The 21,083-nt window shown below is 41.2% G+C and overlaps 1 protein-coding gene across 7 annotated transcripts in view; it reads left to right on the top strand.

The window, feature by feature from the left end:
• The window catches only part of DYNC1I1 (dynein cytoplasmic 1 intermediate chain 1), a 199,740-nt gene that overhangs the window by 124,665 nt on the left and 53,992 nt on the right, over positions 1–21,083 (top strand). For all 7 annotated transcript variants that reach the window (XM_052801851.1, XM_052801870.1, XM_052801841.1 and 4 more), the window contains one exon: positions 383–508. In XM_052801851.1, coding sequence (XP_052657811.1) covers positions 383–508 — 126 coding nt within the window. The remainder of the gene's footprint in view (positions 1–382; positions 509–21,083) is intronic.

The raw sequence follows: 21,083 nt of genomic DNA, 5'->3' as shown, positions 1-21,083 counted from the left end.
TTATCAAAATCAGCTAAGACAACGGTTTGTCCCTGAAGAAATGGTTAAGGAAATACTACTCAAGCTTTCAAATTTTTCCTCTTCCTTGCTTTGCATTCCCTTTATGAATATCTGCTAGTTGTCTTTTCTGAGAATTACCTGCAGAAAATAACATTGCCTTTGTGGTATCTGAGAATAACTGATAGAGAACAAGGAGCAGGGGCTTTAAGGATGTTAAGGATGAGTAAAATATAAAACCAAATTGAAGCTGAATACTATGAGCTTGTATTATAATTAAAACCAGATATTGCACATTTAGTGTAGATTATTTCTGTCTCATCTGATTTTTCATAGATTCTTCATCATCCGTCTTACTTCATTTGCTTTTTCTTTTTCTTTCTAGTACCCTGAGTTGATGGTTGCATCTTATAACAATAATGAAGATGCTCCACATGAGCCTGATGGGGTAGCCTTGGTATGGAACATGAAGTTCAAGAAAACCACACCGGAATATGTTTTCCATTGTCAGGTAAGGCTGAGGAGGCCATTAATTTTATGCTAGATGAAACAGAGTTTACTACATGGTGCATCTTCCCACTGTTTATATGAAGAGGTTGAGGTTAAAAATAGGCATTTTTGGAAAAAGTACAAGCAGCAGTCCAGTGTTTTTAGAAGGCAACCAGCCTTCTCAAACAATACTGAAAGTCTGTCAGGACTGCGTGTCATTCTTTGTGTATTTAAAACAGTCCCTGGGAGATTTAGTTTGTAAAGCCCTTGCACTTATGAAGTAACTGTGGTGTACCACTTCCTCATCCAGGCAGCAACATATGCTTTCCCACCCACGTTAGCTTCCTTGCATCCTCTGTACTTCAAGTTGCCTACCCTTGCCTTGGTTCTGCTCAATATCATGTTTTGCCTTTAAAATTGGGAAGTACACTTTGCATTTCTGGGCATGCATCTTACTTACAGCTTGATAAAACCAGTCTCAATTACAAGGACTACTCCACCAATTCCTGTTTGACTCTCCTTTAGGTTAGCAAACCAATGTTTCACTTCACTCAGTGCTACTTTATGACCATACTATTTTAGAAGTTTATGGCCATTTCAAAAATAGTTGGGTGTTTTATTTCTATAGGTCTGTTTACTCCTCTTTTGCCATTGCTTTTATGTGTGAAATGGCACAGCCTTGTATTGACAGAAATGTTCTGCTCATCGGCTCTACCTCCATCAAACTGTCCAAACTGAGGAACAGGGCTTGGGCCAAATTCCCAACCTCTTCATTAATATCCTTCTGTGGTAATTAAATACAGGACAGTGGTATTCAAAAAGCCATATGGAAAAGTTTCAGCAAGTAAAACTTAACAATCAGAGATTAGTAAAATGCAGATTATTCTGCGGTAAAAATTGCTTCTCTTGGAAGGATATGTATTACCTGGCTAATTGTGTAAGCTAAGTGTCATTTTACATTCAAGGACCAAACATCTTTTTGAACTGAGTTTATGTTTGGACTTGGGTACATTATCAGATGTAACATAGTGGGAGGGAGTTGCTGGAATTGAAGTTACTGCTTCAACCCGATTAAGTAACCTTTAATTCTGGGCATGTTTTTCTAATTTGCTATACTGAAAAACAACTTCACAAGGAGTCTAGGCCTGCACAGCAAATATGCCATGCAGATTTATATACATATATATGTGTGTGTGTGTGTGTATTACCTTTGAAAGGAGAACTTCTATTTTTCTGGATATCATATTCAGCAGACTGATGTGTTCTTTCAGACTGCTTAAGATCATAGCTCAGATCCCATGTTCAAATTCTTCTAAGATGTACATGCAGCTTAATGTTTTAAACAACATATTCAAGAGGAGAGATTGCCCATTGCATTTTCAGGAAGAATAATCCTTAAACTAGATTGATTTTGCAAGATAATAACCAGATTCAGGGTAGCCCTTCTGAGTACACAAAGGGAAGACTGACTACAGACATAACAATATGTGCTCCGTTAATTGAAAACTCTATCTAGTTTTAAAAGTAGGTACACTTAAACAGGGGAGGTATGACTCACTAAATTCAAAGCATTGAGGCAGGCTATACTCTCCATTAGAAAAACACACATAGGACAAAGTGGTGGCCAGAGATTTGGCCTGGCTGAGCTTCTGTCTAATTCACCCATAAGGTGGATGTCCCCCTTTTTAGAACTGGATCCTTAAAACCTGTGAATTGAGAGACATATATGGCCCTGTGCTTTCACATACATCCTGGATTCATCATCTTTCAGTTAAATGAAATCAGTTCTTCTGTTCATGGGAAATATTTCTTTTCTTGGTCAAACTGTCCACAGATAATTTGCACTATAAGTCTGTTATGAGTTGGAACCATGTTTGAACCACCATTATGGGGCTTCTGACCTGTGGAATATCTTCCGCATCTCAGATCGAATGGGGATACCCACATGAGATGAAATGGGGAAGCAAAAAGCGTGAGACTTGGTCTCTTGAACACAGGTTTTGTGCTAACTGACTCATATGGAAAATAGGAAAAAAAATTAGCTCAGAGTCTGGAATTCAGTTCTGTAGATCATCATGTTATTCTGTTAGTTAGTGGAAACCAACTGTATTATTAGTTAGCCCAATGTCATTTATATTGCCATTTTGCAAGAGAAATATTCCCTTATTCAGTCCTGATTCAGTCATTTCTCCAGGTCTTCTGTGAGACACACCCAATTTTTCCTCTGCAATACATGACCTTATAACAGTCCAGCCCAGCAGATAGAGATGAACACACACCTTACCGGTACAGCTAGGTTGCCCAGATATGACAAACACAGTACTTTTTGAGTGTATTTTCCCAGTAGCCCTCTATTTTCCTTTCCAAAGACCTTCTATAAAAATGTGGTCTTAATAAATACTATATGGTGCTGACTAATACACCTTTTGCCTTTTAATTTTGGGGCTCATAGAGTGAGATACAAGCAAGTAGAAACTCATTTCAGATGTGACTGTTGAGGAACTCATGCAAGCCACTTCTGAGAAGCCAAATCAATAAATAGGTTTATGAAGCCATTTCTGAGGAAATTCTAAGAAATTCCACCTCAGGAGTTCTGATAACATCAGAAGAAATAGATATGTGAAACATCTCCGGACAGCTGAAGAGCTGGCTGAACTTCAGCAGGTAGAACTTTAGATACCTCTTGTGCGCATTTGGTAAATTCTTGAAGCTAGGAACTGTAAAGTTTTTCTGTCTTTCCTGGTATATTATACAGATTTAAGTGAGATGATTACCAAGAAATTTCTTAATTTTCTTTACCTCTTTCTATGACTTTTTCTAATCTTACATAGGATCATTGAAATTGTCATAATCAGAACAACAGGCTTTCCCAGCACCTTTGCTGAAAGTTGCCAGAACCCAGGGGCTTCAACTAAAGTTGTCTATCAGCCATGGCAGACAATGATGCAAAAATCTACCAGTGATGATGTTTTTCCCTAACTAACTCCAATCAGCAAAACGTTTGATTTCAGTCCTCAGATGTGAGGGATGAAGTATTCTCTAAATGTTTATCTTAGCTGTTGTCACTAATGATCTTACTGGTATGAAATTCTTGCCCCATTTAAAGTCATGTTAGGTTGTTGGCTCGTCAATACAGTGTAGGTGGTAGTAAATTTCATAGCTCTACAATATGTTGTGCTACAAATACTGGGTCCAACTTTAGTTAATATGCGTTAAGGGAAAAATTATTATCAGCCAAGTGGACTTGTTTACTAATTAATTTATGTGAACTGCCATGTGGTCTATCAAATCCTTTCTAAACAAAACAGTCCTACTGGCTTCTACTCTCTCCTCCTGTGGAATATTTATTTTCTTCTACTTGTTTTATTTTTGCCCTTCTTTAGGTTTTTATATTTCTACTGGTCTGTATTGGGACCAGTACTGTTTAATATCTTCATCAATGACATGGACAGTGGGATTGAGTGCACCCTCAGCAAGTTTGCCAATGACACCAAGCTGAGTGGTGCGGCTGACATGCCTGAGGGATGGGATGCCATTCAGAGGGGCCTGGACAAGCTCAAGAAGTGGGCCTGTATGAACCTCATAAGGTTCAACAAGGCCAAGGGCAAGGTCCTGCACCTGGGTCGGGGCAACCCCCAGTACCAGTACAGGCTGGGGGATAAAGGGATTGAGAGCAGCCCTGCGGAGAAGGACTTGGTGATACTGGTGGATGAAAAGCTGGACATGAGCCAGCAATGTGGGCTTGCAGCCCAAAAAAACAAACGTATCCTGGGCTGCATCAAAAGAAGCGTGACCAGCAGGTTGAGGGAGGTGATTCTGCCCTTCTGCTGAGACCCCACCTGGAGTACTGCATCCAGCTCTGGAGTCCTCAGCACCGGAGAGACATGGACCTGTTGGAACGGGCCCAGAGGAGGGCCACAAAAATGATCAGAGGGCTGGAACACCTCCCCTATGAGGAAAGGCTGAAAGAGTTGGGTTTGTTCAGCCTGGAGAAGAGAAGGCTCCGGGAAGACCTTATTGCAGCCTTTCGATACTTAAAAGGGGCTTATAAGAAAGATGGGAACAAACTTTTTAGTAGGGCCCATTGCAATAGGACAAGGGGGAATGGTTTTAAACTAAAAGAGAGTAGATTTAGACTAGATATAAGGAAGAAATTTTTTACAATGAGGGTGGTGAAACACTGGCACAGGTTGCCCAGAGAGGTGGTAGATGCCCCATCCCTGGGAACATTCAAGGTCAGGTTGGACGGGGCTCTGAGTAACCTGATCTAGTTGAAGATGTCCCGGCCCATGGCAGGGGAGTTGGACTAGGTGACCTTTAAAGGTCCCTTCCAACCCAAACTATTCTCTGATTCTCTGATTCTACTTCACCCAGTGATGTGCTGCCAATATTTTAGCTGGGAGTCCCACAAATTTTTTCCTCTATAGCTCATCATACATCTCTTTACCACAAGGTTAGAAATGGGAAAGCAAGGAAGAGTGAGGGATTGGGCAATTTGTTCATTTGTTTTCCTATGCAAGCAAAAAAATGTTGTCTCAGAAGCAAAATCAAAGTGGAAGGGTGATTTCATTTGCCAAAGGAATGAACGCCCAATGCTTTCCTTAGGTAGTGAGGAATAAATTGAGCATGCAGTTAATACTGCAGAGTGCAGACTGGGAATGTCCTTGTAGGGAAAAGTCAGGGATGTCCTCTTCCCCCATGCTGGAGCATCACAAACTCTTGGTGTAATCCAGTGCATTCCAAAGGCAAACCCAAGCCTTTCAGAAGTACTGTATGAGGCCTACAGATGAGTCATCCCTGGTTGGGTTGGTTTGGCAGTATCCAGAGCATTCCAGCAAAGACATGGAAATCACATTGACTCTCCCTCGTTTTGGTGGGAGAACTTTAAGCAGTGGTTCACACTGCGTCTTTCAGCTACTCTTGGTCTGCATTTAGGTGGGGGTGACAAAAACAAAAATAGTATGGCATGGTTATTGATGATATGACTCAACATGAGCTCAATCCTATATTGATATATGCAATGCATGGGGCTGGCCTTGTATGTGAACGTTCCTGTACTATTGATTGATAGAGTAGCGTCAATGATATTTCTTATTCTAGCTCTCTTTCTTAGAAAACACTTATATGTCCGTAATGTATTTTTTCACTGAACAAATAAAAATTTACCTTACCCATTAATTATGAGGATTATTTGTAATGCAATGCCCATTGTTAATGTACTACTGGTCATCTCTGCCCATGATGTTTTTTCTGTTTCCTGGGGGACTGATCTAAGCTTTCTAAGCCACAGTGACCTGAAGAAGTATCTGAAACTTTGCACCAACATATCTGGTTGAATGAGGCAAATGAGAATGCAGACTATCTTTGCCCTAAAGTGGGTGGTTGAACTCTGAGCTATTATGCCCTTCCTTTCAGCAAGTCCTGTTAGCATGGGTACAGCACCGCTCTTAAACCAGATCTCATAGCTTTTGGGTTAGAGCTGATCTACAGAGGTGGAAGATAAAAGGGAAATAAATAATCAGTGGGTCTAGTGGACTTCAGGATATTGCAAACCATTTCCTTTCTTCTGGAACCAAAGAGGGGTTATTAAAGTTGGTTGAGGTATCTGGACCTCAGCTTCAAATATCCGTCACTTCAAGAGAGGAGGGGTGAGGAGAAGACAGCTAAAGATATTAGTTTCATGCAAATAAACCAAATTGAATGTTACTTTCTGATTTGGAGGACTCTGTATTGTGTTTGGAAAGTTTGATGGATTCTGCTTTCCTACACCCAGTCTAATGATAGCAGCAACAACAAAAAAATGACTACATTGACTGCATTTTGATTTATTATAGATTATTTCCTGATCTATTAATTTCCTCTTTCTCAGCTATGTCTTTTCCAAATGTCTCAAAGGGGCAGTGAGAAGTACAGATCTGACACTTAGAAGTAACTCCATTCAGCATATTTTTAAGGAAGGAGAGCACATGTGAAGTAGCTTTTATTTGAGGAAGCAGTAACCATTTAAGAGTTCTTTCAAGGAGTCAGATTGACTTTTAGCATAATCACAAAAAGATTTCAGCAGTATATCACTTTTAATAGCTGCAGCTATTTCTGTCCTTTTCCTAAAATGCCGTGCAGTCAGATTTACTTGGTTGGTTCCATCTCTTTACTAAACTGTCAGGTTTTTGTGGGATATGGGACTTGTGTTTTCTATTTTAATTTCAAGAAAAGCTGTCCATGCTTGGAAAATATTGGTGGATTGGGTACAGAAATCAGCCACTCAGCCGCACCACAAAATGTTTCATTCTCCCCTAGCTTTTTTGTAGTGGCTTCTATACACTGCCATTAAGCTATGTGTTTGACCACTCTTCATTGCTTATCCTGGTGTGGTCTTTCCCTTTTCAACTAAATGGATGGAGTCAGAAATGCATATCTTAGAATTAGATGCACTGAGGTAAGTGAAGGGCTATATTTAGTGGCTGATATTGGCTGCAGTTGCCTTTTTTTTTCCTGATTTGGTTGCTTTGTTGTCTGCTCTTTCAAAATCAACATAAATTCCTTCAGATGTACTTTTTGCTCCAGCAGCCTGCCTCCTAAAGGTGCTGAGCACCCAAATCCATGAGACTTGTGTGCAGAGCAGGCTGAGGTAACAGCATGAATGACTAATATCCTCCTTTTCCTCTTGTCCTTGAGTTTCCATCTCTGTGGAAGCCAGACCAGAGCTCAGTCCCTCCAGAACTTTAAAAGAAAGGAACAAGTTTAATTGTCAAGAAAGCATGGTTGGAATACTTAAAAACTAAAGAAAAATTTCTCTGATAGTTATATTGCTGTTTTTCACAAAGGCTTCCTCACTTTTTTGCTGCTAAGTTTCAAGTAAGGATTCAGCTCTTTAGAGCCATCAAAGAAATGAGAGACCGTAAGCTCCCTCCAAGCTTCCCAGAATTTCGTAAGTAAAAACAATCTGAAGAACCAGCAGCATGTCCAGTCTCAGAGCTGACTTGTCTAGTTCCTCAGTTTCTAGTTAGAGGGGGCACCTGTGGTCAGTCTTTAAAGGGCTGCAAATCTCAGAGAAGACATGTGGCTCTGAGCTGACTGCAAATTTTCAAAAAAACCCCAAGCCCCTCCTTTGGAAGAGAAAGTCTTTTCCAACATGCATTATCCTGTGACCCTATGATCCTAAACATGAATCAGATTCTGCCCATTTTCAAAGTAGTTCTCTGGTAAGTGGACCTCTGAATGTCTGCCTGTGAAGATGCTGAGGCAGCTCCCATACTGGGAATGCTCCAGTTCCTAAGGACCCAAATTTCTTGCGGAATTTTTATAATGCATACCAAAATGTTGTAAAATTGAATCAAGTAGGGCTTCTTCAGAGATGAAGGGTTTGTTTCATTTTCATTTCTGTTTTGTTTCCTGCTATGCATCGTTGGTAGGATGATCTTTGTGGAGCTGCATAGAGCTCTGCTGTGCCTGTTCTCCAGGACACTTTGTTGCTATTACATTTGTGACTACGTGGTCATTTGCACACTGTAATAATTCATGCAGATGCATAGGTGCACCATTTTGAATTAAAACTGGGGGGAATTTCTAACTATGCTACTGGGGAAGGAGAACAGTTTCAGCTACGGCTTGTGATAGAAGGATATATTCATTCTGTTCTTATTTTAAAACTTTTTTCCTCTGTCCTGTTGTGTTTGTCCAGGCTGGAACATAGAAACACAGAGCACAGTTTGTGCTGTGAGGATTTCAGTAAACAAGAGCCCATGTCTTGTCTCGTAGGCTTTTGGTTCAGGTTCTTCCTCCTGTTCTCAACTGATACCAGCTATCTTTTTTTGCTCCTCCTATTGGAGGCTACACCACTTCTAGCCTTTGGTGATTAAAAATAACTATCATTTGGCCTAAGATTAGTGCTCCAACACTTGTGGACAGATTGTGTATAAGTCACCCACACATCTGAAGGCTGTAGTATTTGGAAAATGTCTTTCGGTGTGTTAGGTGAGAGGAGAGACCTGCATGCAGCAGATTTGTAGAGGGGCCAAAGAGGACCAAATATACAAGAGGCAGAGTCTCCTGTCTCCTGGCTATTGCTGAACCCAGAGGCATCAGTGGGGGAGGACAGAAAAGGCACTGAAAATGTGAAAATGTATATTCTGTCTTTGGTGCCACAGTGTCTTATCCAGTCCTGAGATCACCAGTATGAAATGCTCCAAGTCCTGCTTTACTGCTGAATTGCCACAGCTGTTAATGTGGCATCTGCTAGCATCTGCAGCTCAAGAAAAAGTATGCCATGTTTTCCGCATAGCCTTTCAGTCCTAAAAATCTCTTAAAACTGACTTTATTTCCTCAGAAGATCAAATCATGATATTTTTCATAGCAGGAGTGGGAGAAGGAAACCTTCTTCCAGGCAAGATCAGAGAGAAACTAAGCATCGTTATGTAGACTAAAGGGATGTCAATTGGATTCACAGAGTTGTGTGCCTTCCCTTGGGTTTGTTTACCTGTATCTTTCCCAACCCTTAGCAAAGCTGCTTTTTCCATGATGACTTGGATCTATTGCTATCTTGTGCAGAACCCTGAAGAGCAACACACCCATCAAAGCCAATGTGTACATTATAACAGCATAATTGTATGCCATATCTCATCAGTCTGTGAAATGACTGCAAATACAAAAGGTGGGTGCAGTTTCCCTGTTAACATTCTGAATTACTTGAGGACTGTGTTTATACATACAAAGTCTGCTAGCAAGAGAATGCTCCTTTGCTTAGAGCAATGCTTAACATAGATCATCTTCCTCATTTGAAACTGAGATTTCAATTATGAATCAAAGAATTAGGAAGTGACAAATCTGCTTGTCTTGAATAGAAAATTTTAGGCGGTTCCTGCTTCTAAGCCTTTTTTGGAGGGGGTAGATTATCATATGTTTAAATGATATGCTGTCACTACTAGCAATAGCATTGTGCTTTTTGTAGGTGTTAAAATAGTGATTTGTAATGAACCTGTACTTAAAGATGCTGTTTCTCTTCTGAAAGTTCACGTAGTCTTCCTTTCAGACCAAATATAAAGAATATGTTGGGCACTTGATATGGTAGGCATTCTTTTTTTTTTTAAGTGTCTTTGTTTCACTGAAACTTGCATTCTGTTTCACAGAAACATTCAGCACTTTCTGAATTACTAGCATCTAATATGCAATATTCAAATAATGCAATTTGAAGAAAACCTAACCTTTGAATTTGCAGAGTTAGACATGCAGTATTTTTAAACTTTAGCTAGCTAAGGAAAAAAAAAAATAGTCAAAAACTATATTTCATAAGAGAAAATTATAGTGATATTGATGGTTTGCCAAACCCTCAAGCAGTGACAAAATCCACAGACTGTCCTGAAAGAGATGCCTTTGCAAAACCATTCCTTTGCAGATGGCTTAGATTATTGATACTTATAAACACATGACATTATTCGTTCGACTCAGAATTTTTAAAAACTCTTTTGGTAAAAAAATGCAAATTTGTCACACTATGCCAAAATCACAGAGAAAAAAAATCACCAAATCCTGCAATTGTTCCTGAGGGTGTTTTATGGTTTAGTAGTTGTTGATTTGGTTACATTTCAACATGACCTAGTGTAAAATATTTCAACAAAAAGGGAGGAAGGAAGGAAAAAAAGAACATAACTTTCCTTTGTTGATACGAACATTATGTTTTATAGCTTTTCTTGCATACCTGAAACTCCCAGTGCTAAAAGGGGTTTGGGTGAACAAGAAATGCAGGATCAGATGTGAAATCTATAAGTCACTGGGATCCTTCCACAGAATTTTTTTCCATAAAGGATATGAAATACCATGCAATTCCCTAGCTGCACTGCAAATGATGGATAAACAGCCATAGGCATGACTTTTCTGTTTAGGTTATGTAACTGTTCACAGTGTAAGCTACTTGCAATGGAGACTACATTTGGTCCAAATTCGAGAAAATTATTTCACCTCATGATTTTTGTCTCTGTGGGAGCTCTGTGTGAGGAGTGAAGCCTCTTTCTGTGTTACCTGGCACAAAATATAAAACAGTCACTCTTCTAAAGTGCTGTAAAAGGCCCCAGAAACCAAGGAATCCATCATTACAGCCTGGGATACAACTGTCCTCTGCTTTAGGTCTAAAATCAACAGTTTTCCGCCCTCTGCCCCCACAGCTGGATGACTGACAAGTACTTCCCTGAAAAGACCTTTTGTATACGGGCAACATTGATTTAATGATGATTAACGCTCCCTGCTTCCCACAAAGGGAAAGCAGAAGCACGTGCCGACTGGCCGAGATACTGATACTATCCTTGGAAGATGTTTCCCGTGGGGCAGAGAGTCTTCTGGAAAGCGGCAAAAAGAGGAGTCTCTATCAGCCCCCACAGGGACTGCCCAGTAATTCTTATTGTACAAGCACTACTCTGCATAATGGTATCATATTTGCTGTCACTACAATGATGATTATAAAAAGTGAGTCTTTGTTAGTAATAAGTGCCCGTATGAAGTCATTCCTAGTGTCGTGTGAAAATTTTGCAATCCATTATATAACCATAATGACAGAATGCGAATGATGACAAATACCATAGATTTAACTTTCACAAAGCAGATCTATCTGGTGACATTTTATTAAAACAGGGTTGTCTTTATAATGAAAAGTATCAGAGAAGAAAAGCTAAAATACATTTATTTTAGCATGAGATGGCAACCAAATGTCCTACGTGCAGGAAGCAATGTACTTTTAAAAACTTGTCATATTGGAGAGATCAGAGTGTTTTCATTATCTCTACAACAAAATGTGCCAGGGTGCTTTGGGATGTATGATTAATTTGTTTTGATTGCCCTTACAACAATATTTAGTATTTTTGTAGCTAAGATGAATATCGATTCCACTTTGGTTCCGTATTGGTCATGAACATAGACTGAATCACCAGTCATTTCATGGGGAGAAGAACATGCTTAACATTTGCTATCTCATGTTTACATCTGTAAATAAATAGACTAAGCCCAATTTGGACTGAGTTAACAATGTATAGGAGTTGTGCAGAACTTCTCTTTGCCATGAGTTGTCTGGGGTAAATCCATTCTTCTTGGCAGGACAGTGATACATTATAAAATGTCCCATCATGGGTGAGAGTGGATGACCCAGGCAAGCTGGTTTTTGAGCAAGATGTGGTCCTCTGTTACTGCAGGAGTCAGCAAATGTAAGCTGGCATAACTGCTGATTTATTGTAACTAAGGCTTTGACCCTGAGACCGGAAAAACACTTATCTCATTCCTTGCTCCTCTACAAGACTACTCATGGAAAAAAATAGCAGAAGCCTAACAGCAGAACCTTGCCAGTGAGGAAAGCAGGACGTGAAATTTCAGGAAACTAAGGTTTGTTCAGAGAAAGGGGAATTAAAAATTAGGTCTATAATGGGAAGTAGTCATCTATTCCTGCCTGGCCTTAGCTGCTCCCTAATGCTCTATGGGTGCAGAGCCAGGCAACTCATACCAGAATTTGTACAGTAATTTACTGTGGGAGACATGAACAGTGTGAAGGCAACTCATGTTCCCGCCCTCATTCTTAAATACAGACTTGCCTGTGATATCTTCTGCACTTCCACTAGATAGGTGTTTATCTGTGCCTCTCAGTCTCTCAATCCTCATATCTATGTGCAATGTTTAATTAATTTTCAATTATTTCCAATTATGTAGTGACACTACTTATAAATGATACATCAGTGAAAGTGATGAATTTGGGCAAATATAATAGCCTGTCAGTCTTCACTAGAAGCTACAATTAAATCAAAAAGATAAGAAAAGATTACTGTAATTATTTTGACAGTGAACTGATAGAAGTTTGCCCAAGTGACACAGACTACAGAGTACAAAATGCCAATTGCTTAGAAATAAGTAAAATAAGATACACTGTTGTCCCTTTGCTCCCAAGCCTTAACCTGGAAAACCAAGTGACCTATTTCCAGGATTAGGCAGAGCTCCATTCAGTCAAAGACTTGTAGGGTCTTTGATAAGTAAAGAGAGGTCCAGTAAGTAGAGATTCATTCAGTTCTGGGCTCCCCAGTGCAAGACAGACTTGGACATAGTGGAGTGAGTCCAGCAAAGGACCTCTAAGATGATTTAAGGACCAGATCATTTCTCGTACGAGGAGAGGTCAAGCGAGCTGGGACTACTCAGCCTGGAGAAGAGAAGGCTCAGGGGGATCTTATCAATGTGTATAAATATCTGATGGGGGGACTAAAGAGGATGGAGCCAGGCTGTTCTCAGTGGCAGCCAGTGACAGGACAAGAGGCAGAGGGCACAAACTGAAATATAGGAAATTGCATTTAAACATAAGAAAAAGCTCTTTTACTGTGAGGGTTACTGACTACTGGCACGGGTTGCCCAGAGAGGTCATGGGATCTCCATCCATGGAGATACTCAAAACCCAGCTACACACAGTCATGAGCAATCTGCTCCAGCTGGCCCTGCTCTGAGCAAGGGGTTGGACTAGACAATCTCTAGATGTGCCTTCCAACCTTGGCAATTCAGTGAGTCTGTCTCTGACATTTCATACTCCTTTTCCCTTCCATGTCTCTGAGGTTATGCAGAAGTCAGCTGGGCTGTGACTGCCTCTAATTCTACAGAGTCTTCCTGGGACCAGCTGAATGTCAGGGCATCCTTCCTTCCTCCCTGAAAGGAGGTTACCAGCTCTCAGAAGTCCTGAATCAAGAAACTGCCTGTTTAGGAAAGCGCTTACCAATTTGCTTGGCTGTGAACAGGCTTTTGAGTCATTGAAGTCAGGGGAAACTTAGAAGAACTGACTACAATTAAGTTCATGGACTTCTGAGAAAAGATAGACTTAAGCATGTAGATAAGTTCCTTCCTCAGCTGCAGCTTTAAAGTGTTCTTGGTCTGATATGTTCGATCTTCTGACTATGCCAGGGTTCTCACAGCCTCTGCATTTATTGTGGGGGTTTGGACTGGGTGCTACACTTGAGATTTATCTGCAACTCCCTTATGAGCATCTGTGACTACTATGCCCAACTTGTTGTAGATAATTGTTCTTGCAGCATCTGTACTGGCTTGTAATTCATTTGTGGCTTCACATAGTTTGATTGATCGAATGCATGGTTTGGGGAACTGCTGCCATAGAAACCACCAAGCTACCACCACAGCTCAAGAACAACTCATGTTTCTATTCCTGTTCTCCAACTCTGGAATTTGCTATCTCTGTGTGCTCTGTAAAGCCCAACTCTTGATATTTCCAGAACTTGCCATCAAGTGATTATCTGCTGTGCTTTCTCTGTGAGAAGAAGAGTCCAGGACACCAAGATGCCAGGCGAGCCTAGCCCACACATCACTCTCTGGGGGATCTCTTCTGCTTTTGCATAGGGCTAGATGGGAACCACCCTGGATAGGGACCCTTGAGCCTCACTCCTGAGGCCAGGTCATGGTTCCAGCAGAAAGCAGACTCTGCTTGGAGAAGAGATGTGCAACAAGAAGAAGCTTAAGTCCTTAGACTAATGGCTGGGGCACTTTATGAGCATGGGGCTGAGCTGCCAAGACTAGGTCTGTGTTTTATGTTAGATAATATCAGAGAATATGCAGAAGTAATTCAGGAAGAGTGACCAGAACTCCTGGACTTGTCCCTCCCAGCCAGGTTCCCCAGGCATTTGCTAGATAGAAGAAGTGGCTTCACCTGTGTAGATGCTTTTGCCTGGAGTTGCATAACTGCAACACTTAGAGATGGCTTTGGTTTGTGTGATGTTTTGAGTATGTGCTTCTCAAGATCTGTATTTCATTTTGCAGTGCTTAAAATATTCCCCCCCCAAAAAAAACCCTGTAGGATTACTATGGACTCTAATCCTGTTATCTCTATTCTGCTATCCACATGCATGGATAATAATGCATGGAAATGTAAACAGTGCTTTAAGGCTATGCAGACGGCTTTTGAAAACTTGTCCTATCCTAAATACTCCACCTCTTTCAGGACCTTCTCGCACTGAATGCTGCAATCTGTGCCCTGCTCACCAAAATGAGTGCTAAAGAGAAAGAAAAAGGATTAGGGAAGCATCAGTTTTCATTCTATATTGTATTATCAGCGTGTACCTACAGTAGATTGAATATATACACAGCAGATCGTGCATAGGGTATACTTTTTGATACTTAGTGCATAGCATTAGGGGTATTTGCTACAGCAATTGTTGGTGTCATAGTTAAACTGTCCCTAAAATTGTGCAAAGACTGTGTCTTTAAGCATATTCTTTAGAGTCTGTAGGGAATGGAGAATTAAGCATTTCAATGGAGCTGAAAAGTTGAATGTGAAATCTTTTGTTTCTCTTCAGTTATTGCCCCTTCATGAATTACTGCAGACTGTTCATTGTAACTTATCTTGCTGATTTTCTGAGTGCAGATGAAACCCAAACGTAACTAAGCTAACATGCGGATTGTGTTATCACTTATATGGGAGGGTGGTCACACTAGAGCACAATGGAGGTCATGGTTTGGTTGAGGTTCTTTATTTGGGATAGCTATCTGTGTTAAACAGTCCTTTAATATTAGAAGTCCAATCCAATAAGCCCTTTTCTGACCAAAAAAAAAAAAAGGGGGGGGGGGGTGACAATTGCAACCTGATATTACTTACTGTTGAAAGGAAAACTGTATACATCCTCCATAGCAAACACTGTACAAGCTGAAAATAGAAGACTCGCATCTTGCCCTGAATGAGCAATGAAATACAGTTTGGAATTGATTGTTCCTGAATCTGAATTTTGGCTGCTGGCAGACCAAAACTGTTAAGACACTAATTTATGTTCCAATGATTTTAAGCTAGATTTACAAATGTGGTTAGGTGCCTAAAGATGAAGAGAAAGGCAGGCAATGGGATTTGCCAATGCACTTTGCAGCACCTAAATACCTTTGTCTCACCAACCAGCTTCTGTGTGGATAGACACCTTTTGTGTTTGAGATGCTTTTTAAAACAGAAGTCAAAGTGACTAAATGTAAATGTTTGCAGAATGTTAAGGAGGTTTCATCACTAGAAAATTATTCAAGCTGCAATTCACCAATGACTTTAACTTCTAAAATCTCTTGGAATTTCCCTCCATATGAAAACAGCAACCACTAGTTAACAGAATCAAAAGTGTCAGTAGAAACACACCAGACAACTTCTGTTTTGTCATGTCCCATGTAAGTGATGACTGATGTCGAAAGGATTTCTGGTAGTTGATACGGACATTCTGCCACCAGCCCCGTATTTTCAGAAAGCAGCTGAACACTTCAGTTTAAGAACTGCTTCTTACCTAATGGCATTTCTGACCACCCACCAAGTAAATTTTTCATATAATGTTATTATTTGGTCAATTCTAGAGGCCTTCACCACACAGATGCCTCTGAAAGAAATTTGTTACAAACCCATTGTAACAAAGCAGTCTCCATCCCAAAGCACTTGCAGCTATAGTTATGGGTGGTGGCAGGCAGTGACACCATTACCCATGGCCTGAGCTGGCTGTGTGTCAAGCAGCTCTGGTCCAGAAGCCTTTGGCTAATACTGTGCCGAAAGTAGCGAGCCCTGCTGCGTGCAAGCGGAGTGCCAGAGTGCCATGCTAAAGCTGACACCTACCATCTGCTCCAAATTCTGGCCAGCCTGTGGTATGAGTGGGGATGGCAGAAGGTCTCTGCGCTCCACCTGCAGACACATGCCCTAAGGCTCCAGGTCTGCATGGGTGGTGCAGACCCATCACTTCAGGCTTGTGAATAATTTAATCAAACAATTAAGAGTGCTCTTGTATAACTGTTGGGGTATCATGACCTAAATAAAACAGACACACCAAGGAAGTGCTTGCTTCTCCAACATGCAGGCACATGGATGTTAAGGTTTTGACCCTGCAATTTGATAAGCAGCCAAATCAGAGAAAATTCCGGTACTTAGCATGTAAGCAGTTGGGTGGAAAGAAAACTTGATTTTGATGTGCTGTTGTTATGAAATTGCTCCTTATTTCTCCAGGCTTTAATTCTCTCATCATCAGTCTAACAAAGTATGATGTTCAGTAAAGACTGTATTCTTAGGCTTGCACGTATGTGTAGTAATTCAGGGTTACCAAACTGATTGGTTGTTGCAGTCGTGGATAAAGGTAGGCAGAAGCTCCCTGTATCGCATATGCGAAGTATCATGTTTATCTGCTTTTGCAATACAGCAAGCAGTTTTGCTGCTTTTCTGAGTCATCACACCACCACCAAATGAATAATATCAGTAAATGCACTTTCCAAAAGGGCTGAAGTGCAGATTCCCTTTTGGCAAGGCAGCTTGTGGACTTTCTTCTAATTATTTTATTCTTGTAGTTACACGGGCTGAACCTGCAGTTACAAAGATGAAAGTAGAAAGCTTGAGCTTTCTCCCCTGCTTAAAATGAAGGCATGAGGCTGGATATTGCCCTTCTGCAGACTTGGGCAGAGTGCTCTGATTCTGCTGCCATGCTCAGATGTCAGCACTGAGGTTAGATGTCAGAGTTACCTACCCTGTAAACTTGTCTAAGAAAGAGCTGCGTTTCCTGACATACTCTTTTCCTTCTTTTTAAGGACTTAGTACTTTTTCAATAAAAATAAATTTAATTTGTGGTTACATTTCAGCTCCATTGGTTTGATGGTATAAGTGGAGCGATACCAGCTTTGGATTTAGAGCAGTCGTGTGGCTGAGTCTCTCTGTGCAGCTTTCATGTGGTCGGGTGAGACATTCTTAGAATCCCCAAACATTTTTGAAGATCCTAAACTGGAGACATTCACAATTCTTCCCTCCCTTTCTACCATTAATCCTTCATGTTTTAACAAGCACTGAAGTTAATACAGCCTACACTCTTTCCTGTCACACTGGGCCCCCCTCCCTCCTTTCTTTCTCTTGAATAAAGCAATCTGTTCTTTCCAGTCCATACTCTTGTAAATCAAAGGGATAGATGTCGACACACACCATAACCAAGTATAAACTTCCTTTTTTTAATTAAACAGGATTCTGACATTTGGTTTGAAGAAGTGTTTGTTTGGGTTTATTTATTTTTTTAAATACGTGAAGGATGTCAACTGCTTTTATTTTATTTTTAGTAGAAGACAAATTTTGTATGGTACCACAAATAATCTCCAGCACAAAATCTTTCAGATGTTATTTTGTAGTTGGATAGGAAGAGAGTCATGGGGAGCTATACAGAAGTCTTGGCATTCAAAGCTTTTAGAATTAAGAGTTAACTTCTTTGGTAAAGGTTTCCATACACATAAATAATGTTTTAGGTACCTTTTCAAATTTAATTGGGAAAAACAGTTGTAATTCTGTTGCTATCCTGTCTGCCATTTGCTTATTACTGTTAATAATACTTAGACATTTATGTGAAACACTGAAATATCCAGGTTGATAATAGCTGATACTAAAAATAAGCAAGACTCTTGGAAGGAACATAGTCTTTATTTCAGAGTACAAACCCAGGTATCTCAGTAGCCAGGGGAAAGTCACCCTAGAATTGCCTCTTTCAAGGTATCTCACACCTTCTCTTGTGGTGCAAAAAGGATGTAATAGGGCAATAAACCAGACAAACCAGTATTCAGATCTGATACTGCTACATTCTAGTTCTATGCTGTTTCTCAGTCCTTGGTCTGGCAGGAAAAAAGGGCTTTATTTAGTAACTTAGCTGCTGCTTTGTTTCTAGATGATGATTTTAATCCACCTTTGCAGTTGAGATATATCATCCGTGTCTGTTCTGCAGCCACATATAAGTGTGTGTAGCAATGCAAGCATGAGGAGATGGTCTCCTGATTGCCTGGCCAGAAGAAGGTAGGGCAACTCTCAGAGGGACTGAGAGTGCTTAGACTCTTTAAATGCTGTTCTTGACGAGCAGGAGTGAGAGCAAAAGGTTATAAGTAAATTGTACGTGTAGTTTGGGCCTTTGTCTTTATTTATTTATTCCTCAGGAGGGCAGGCATAAGTGATCAGAGGTCCAGTCCCTATTCTTCAGTTCCTGGGGATAAAGGACTATGAGTTTGGCACCTTTTCGTGGTTCTAGCTAAGCGGCAGTACCCCAGCTTTGTCCCTCTGCTCTCAGCCCCTCTAAGCCAATTCCCTCAAGCATGGAAAAAGGATCTGCCTCTTCAGCTCAGCTGGAGTTAATTTTACTGCCCGCTGTTGTCTGTGTTAGACTGACCTATAGTAGCATGCCACAGACTGTAGTGCTTTTTCACATGTGTTTGCTCAGCTAGAGAATCTACCCGGGAGTTTCCTGAGTGCCTGCTGCAATATAACCTGGTCTTCTGGAGTCTAGAAATGCCTGTGAACTCCTCAGATCGCTTATTCCCACTGACAAAGTATTGTTTTGAGATCCATCTGGTGTCAAGTGTAGGCATATGGCACCAGTATGGCAGCGCTGCCTATGGGGGTGGTTTCCTGCAGAAGGGGTCTCGCTGAATGCAGTAGTCATTGCCTATTGAAAGTCATTATTGTTTAGCACCCAGGTCTTTGTGAACTTGTTCAACTGGTGGCTGGGCAGAGTGCCATCCAAATCTACGGACATGAGCACAGACAGCTGAGTCTCTGGGGCCTTACGCACATCAGATGTGGGTACTGAGGTCAGGCTTCTCAGTAAGGAGAATCTAAATGACTGTCTGTCCCGAGCATGTGTATCTGTGGTTGAAGGGATATGCCATCATTAGTCCAAATCTGGGCCGGATTAAGCTTCTAAAATAAAAAACAGGTCTGCCAGCCACTTGAAGAGGGCTCGGGGCCCGCTTGAGTCGAGTGCATCAGTGGGGAGGGGGCGAGGAGGCCGAGGCGGCTGAGCAAAGTCACCACCCTCTCGCCCCTGTAGCACTTCTCTCCATACGGGCTGAGGAGACCCAACAGCTGCCAAAACAGGGGCCGGGGTGTCCCGCCTTCGTCCCTTCGACTGCAGGCCTCTCCAAGGGCTGGGCAACACTTATGTTTCTGAGGCCAGCCCTCTCTTTGCTGTGACGAGAGCACAGACATTTCATGCTTTGTTTCTTAATTAGGTTTTCAGCACAGTTCTTGTAACAGCCGGGAGCAGAAGCTTTAGCATTCGGGGAGCAGGATTGCCCGTTTGCCAGACAAAAATCTCAGGTTTACCAGCCTGGGCCTGGCTCTCCCTTTTGCCTGGGCAGTGCTCCCACATGGAGCTAATTCAGGCTTGCTCATCTGGCCCTTTGAGAGCTGCTCACCTCCATGGACAGGCAGAGCATACACAGGGGATGAGGCGGCCGCACCAGTGAGGTGGTGCCCACCAGAAAGCCATCATCAAGAGACAGAAGTTGAAAACCTGGGTGGAAGATCACAAAGCCAGAAGTACCAGAAATACTTTAGTAGGGTTGCTGAGAAAGCTAAGCAGAGACAGAGAAAGCTAAATCTCGTAGACTGTATTTGCATAGAGGGAGACAACACCAGAGCATTAAGCTAAAATGAATAATGAAATGATTCACTGCACAGAGCAATTCAGAGAAATGAAGGTGACCAAACACTGGGGTTTGCCTATCTCTTGCAGGTCCCAACAACTTGCAGGCACAGATGCTCTGTGGCACCCATAAAAAGATAACGCTGGGAACCTCCTATTCTAAATGCCCCTTTTATACTGTGGACATTAAATACCCCGTGAAGTTGCCTTCTGACATGATCCCTCTTACATTTCTTTGTGGACTGGTGCCATATACTGTGAAACTAGCTGCTCCTGTCCTCTGCAATGGGTAACTAAGCACCTACAGCATATAAAATATGCCTAACTGAAAAACTGGGAAGCTTTACTGTCGTTATTGGAAAGTGTCGTGAGATTTCCCTAGAAAGGTGTGGTAGAAGTGCAAAGAGGGATACGCTGTTATTTTAAAACCTGACAATGCGCTAGTTCCTCCCCCTTTGAAGTCAGTGGCGAAACTGTTTTAGAGGAGCAAGACTGCTTGAATCGGCAAACAAGAGGCAGCCTGGAGGCAGAAGAGGCTTACAGGGAATGGTTTCTGCTGCTCTCCTTGAGCACAGAGCTGTTCAGACAGACTGGAGACCTGTCTGCCACTCTCTCCCATTAAGGTTAAGAAATGAATGCTTTTAAAGTTGTTAAATGAATGGGCTGGATCTTACAGCCCTTACTCATCTGAGTACTGCCATTAACTTTAAGAAAATAATCACCTTATTAAGTGCTATGGAGTGGAGTCCTTAAATTGTTAAATTCTAATATTTGACAGAAGTTTTTCCTTGGTAGAAAAATAATATTGACATAATTAAAAGGATGTGAACATTTCATCAGCTGAAGAATGCAAGTTACTTTGGAGCGATACGTAAAACTAGAAGTAGCACAGAGAGCTTAAGTCCGAGTCATGTCTGTAGGTTATTTTTGAGCTTTATGAAAAACACACTTTAGCAGTTTATATCCTGACCATTCAACTGTATTCTGGGATTCTGAATTAAAAAACATGCTAACCATGAAAACACAACATTTAAAAATACACTGTCCACTTGGCTTCTTCGCCCTGCTTCAGAGTCTCCCAAGTTTGTTTCGGACAAACTGAGAACTTTGTTGTGGAATGACTGTTTGAATTGGGGTTTCTTAAAATACATGTGGAGCCTTGTAGCTGCTGCGGGGTGTACACAGTGGTGG

The sequence above is a fragment of the Harpia harpyja genome, chromosome 1 (assembly GCF_026419915.1).
Source record: "Harpia harpyja isolate bHarHar1 chromosome 1, bHarHar1 primary haplotype, whole genome shotgun sequence".
In the NCBI taxonomy this organism is placed as follows: Eukaryota; Metazoa; Chordata; class Aves; order Accipitriformes; family Accipitridae; genus Harpia; species Harpia harpyja.
This window is presented reverse-complemented; position numbering and strand designations above follow the sequence as displayed.